The 1973-nt window shown below is 40.8% G+C and overlaps 1 protein-coding gene across 1 annotated transcript; it reads left to right on the top strand.

Moving 5' to 3' along the window:
* LOC101292611 (putative invertase inhibitor-like) lies at positions 1-492 on the top strand. Its single transcript, XM_004301666.1, has one exon. It carries the CDS (start codon positions 1-3, stop codon positions 490-492), a length of 492 nt encoding a protein of 163 aa, XP_004301714.1.
* Positions 493-1973: the final 1481 nt, after the last annotated feature.

The raw sequence follows: 1973 nt of genomic DNA, 5'->3' as shown, positions 1-1973 counted from the left end.
ATGGGTTCCAACGATCTCATCCGACTCTCCTGCAAGAAAGCTGCAGCTAGTGATCCCAATTTGCGCTACAAGTTCTGTGTTTCAAGCCTTGAGGCCATCCCCCAAAGCCATGGAGCAGACCTTGAGCAACTTGTAGCCATTACACTTAACCTCACCATATCCAACGCGACCAGCATCACTTCCACCATTTCGAAGCTTTTGGTCGAGAAACAATTCGACAAGTATGCAAAGGAGTGCTTGGAAGACTGTTTAGAGCTGTATTCGGATGCCGATCTTACCCTACAGGACGCTGTGGGTGCCTTGAAGGCCAAGGATTATGGTAAAGCTAACATAGAAATCAGTTCTGCCATGGATGCATCTAGCACTTGTGAAGATGGGTTCTTGGAGAAGAAAGGTGAAGTTTATCCATTGAAAAGGGAGAATGATCACTTCTGCCAATTGAACATCATCTCTCTTGCTTTTATCAACACATTAGCTCAGGATCATAAATAAAGCTAAGCTCGTACGTTGATGTTAATCTAATATATTCTTCTGTTAATTAGTTATCAATCTTCTAAATACTATATGCAACATATATAGACGTTGTTTGAATGTATTTGTATATACAAATATTAATCAAGCTAATAATAAGCTAGCTAGCTCAATGATCGGCTAGCCATATAAATTTTTCTTTGTATTGTATAGTCTCCTTTCTGGGAAAATGAATTTGCAGAAAGCTGCAGTACTTGGAGATTTGTTGAAACTTTGTATGTAGTTGAAAATTTGAAACAAAAATGCTAGTCATAAAGATGAGCGCTTCAGACGTCGACATACAACTCAAAAAATCAAAGCAAGCCAATCCCCTCTTTTCGTTTTAATTATTAGACTGTTGAGAACAATCGTCACAAGCTAACTGAATAAGGGTGATGGCAGTGGATGGATGTCACAGACGGCTCATGTATAATATACTTGTTTTCTTTGATAGAAAAAGACATCTCGTGTTGAGCTCAGCTTGGAAGATAGAAAGAAGTTATATGATCGAGTCTTCCTCCATCCACACCTTATCTTCATAGCACAACAAGATATCATTTCACCAAATTAAGCTCTTGAGATTAACCTAAATATATGGAAATGGTAAGGAAATGTTTACCAAAAATTTGTCAACATCCTGTTGATCTAGTCGATCTAACTCGTATCATCTCACCAAAGCTCTTTGTTTTTTAGATCCAGACAATTTAGACCATATCTAACATCAGAATGCAATGTACAATTTGCTTATTATGATCTACGTATACACAAACAGATCAGGAAGAGGCGGGAAGAGCTCATCCATAATATGCATCCATAAGTTAAACCTTAATCAATCCCATCGTCTGGAAAATTATAAATCAATACAAGATTGAACACACTTATTCCTCGTTTGATAACAACAGATCGATAACAATCAGAAATCTTCAGGGGTCCAAGCGTAGGAGCGTCGCGAGACGGAGCTAGAGTATGGAAGTGAGCAATGCACAGGCTGTGGCAGTGTGGTAGGGAAGCAACGTCTCCACGCAGTAGCTCAACTCCACCGGGGACCTGAAAAGGGCGTGAGAGATGGGGTTTTTGTTTTGTTTTGGGATGCTGATGGTGCGGCGGCAGGTTTGGGTCGGGTAGCAGAGGTGACCCGGGAACCCAGGGTGGTGGTAGGCCTGGCAATTTGGCCCGCGGGCTGTGAGCCCATCCGAAACCCGCCCATTAAAAACCCACCTGTCAGAAACCCGCCAATTAACTAGTCGTGCGGGCTGAGCCCGTTGGAGCCCGTCAAAACCCATTAAGCAAAAGTTTTTTTTTTTTTGGAACAGGAAGCAAAAAAAATAAATCATAAAATAAAAAAACTAAAGAACAAGAAGAAGAGATTGGGTCATTCACTCTTTTTGCTTCTCTAAGTTTTCAGAAACCCATCACAGATATCACTGCTTCTCTGAGTTCTCTCTTAAAGATTGGGTCTTTTT

Source organism: Fragaria vesca, linkage group LG5 (genome assembly GCF_000184155.1).
Source record: "Fragaria vesca subsp. vesca linkage group LG5, FraVesHawaii_1.0, whole genome shotgun sequence".
NCBI lineage: Eukaryota > Viridiplantae > Streptophyta > Magnoliopsida > Rosales > Rosaceae > Fragaria > Fragaria vesca.
The sequence above is the reverse complement of the archived record's forward strand: the minus strand, read 5'-3'. Positions and strand labels throughout refer to the sequence as shown.

Bases quoted from the DNA above. Each gene is read 5' to 3' on its own strand.
- LOC101292611 (XM_004301666.1), top strand. From the start codon at position 1: ATGGGTTCCAACGATCTCATCCGACTCTCCTGCAAGAAAGCTGCAGCT.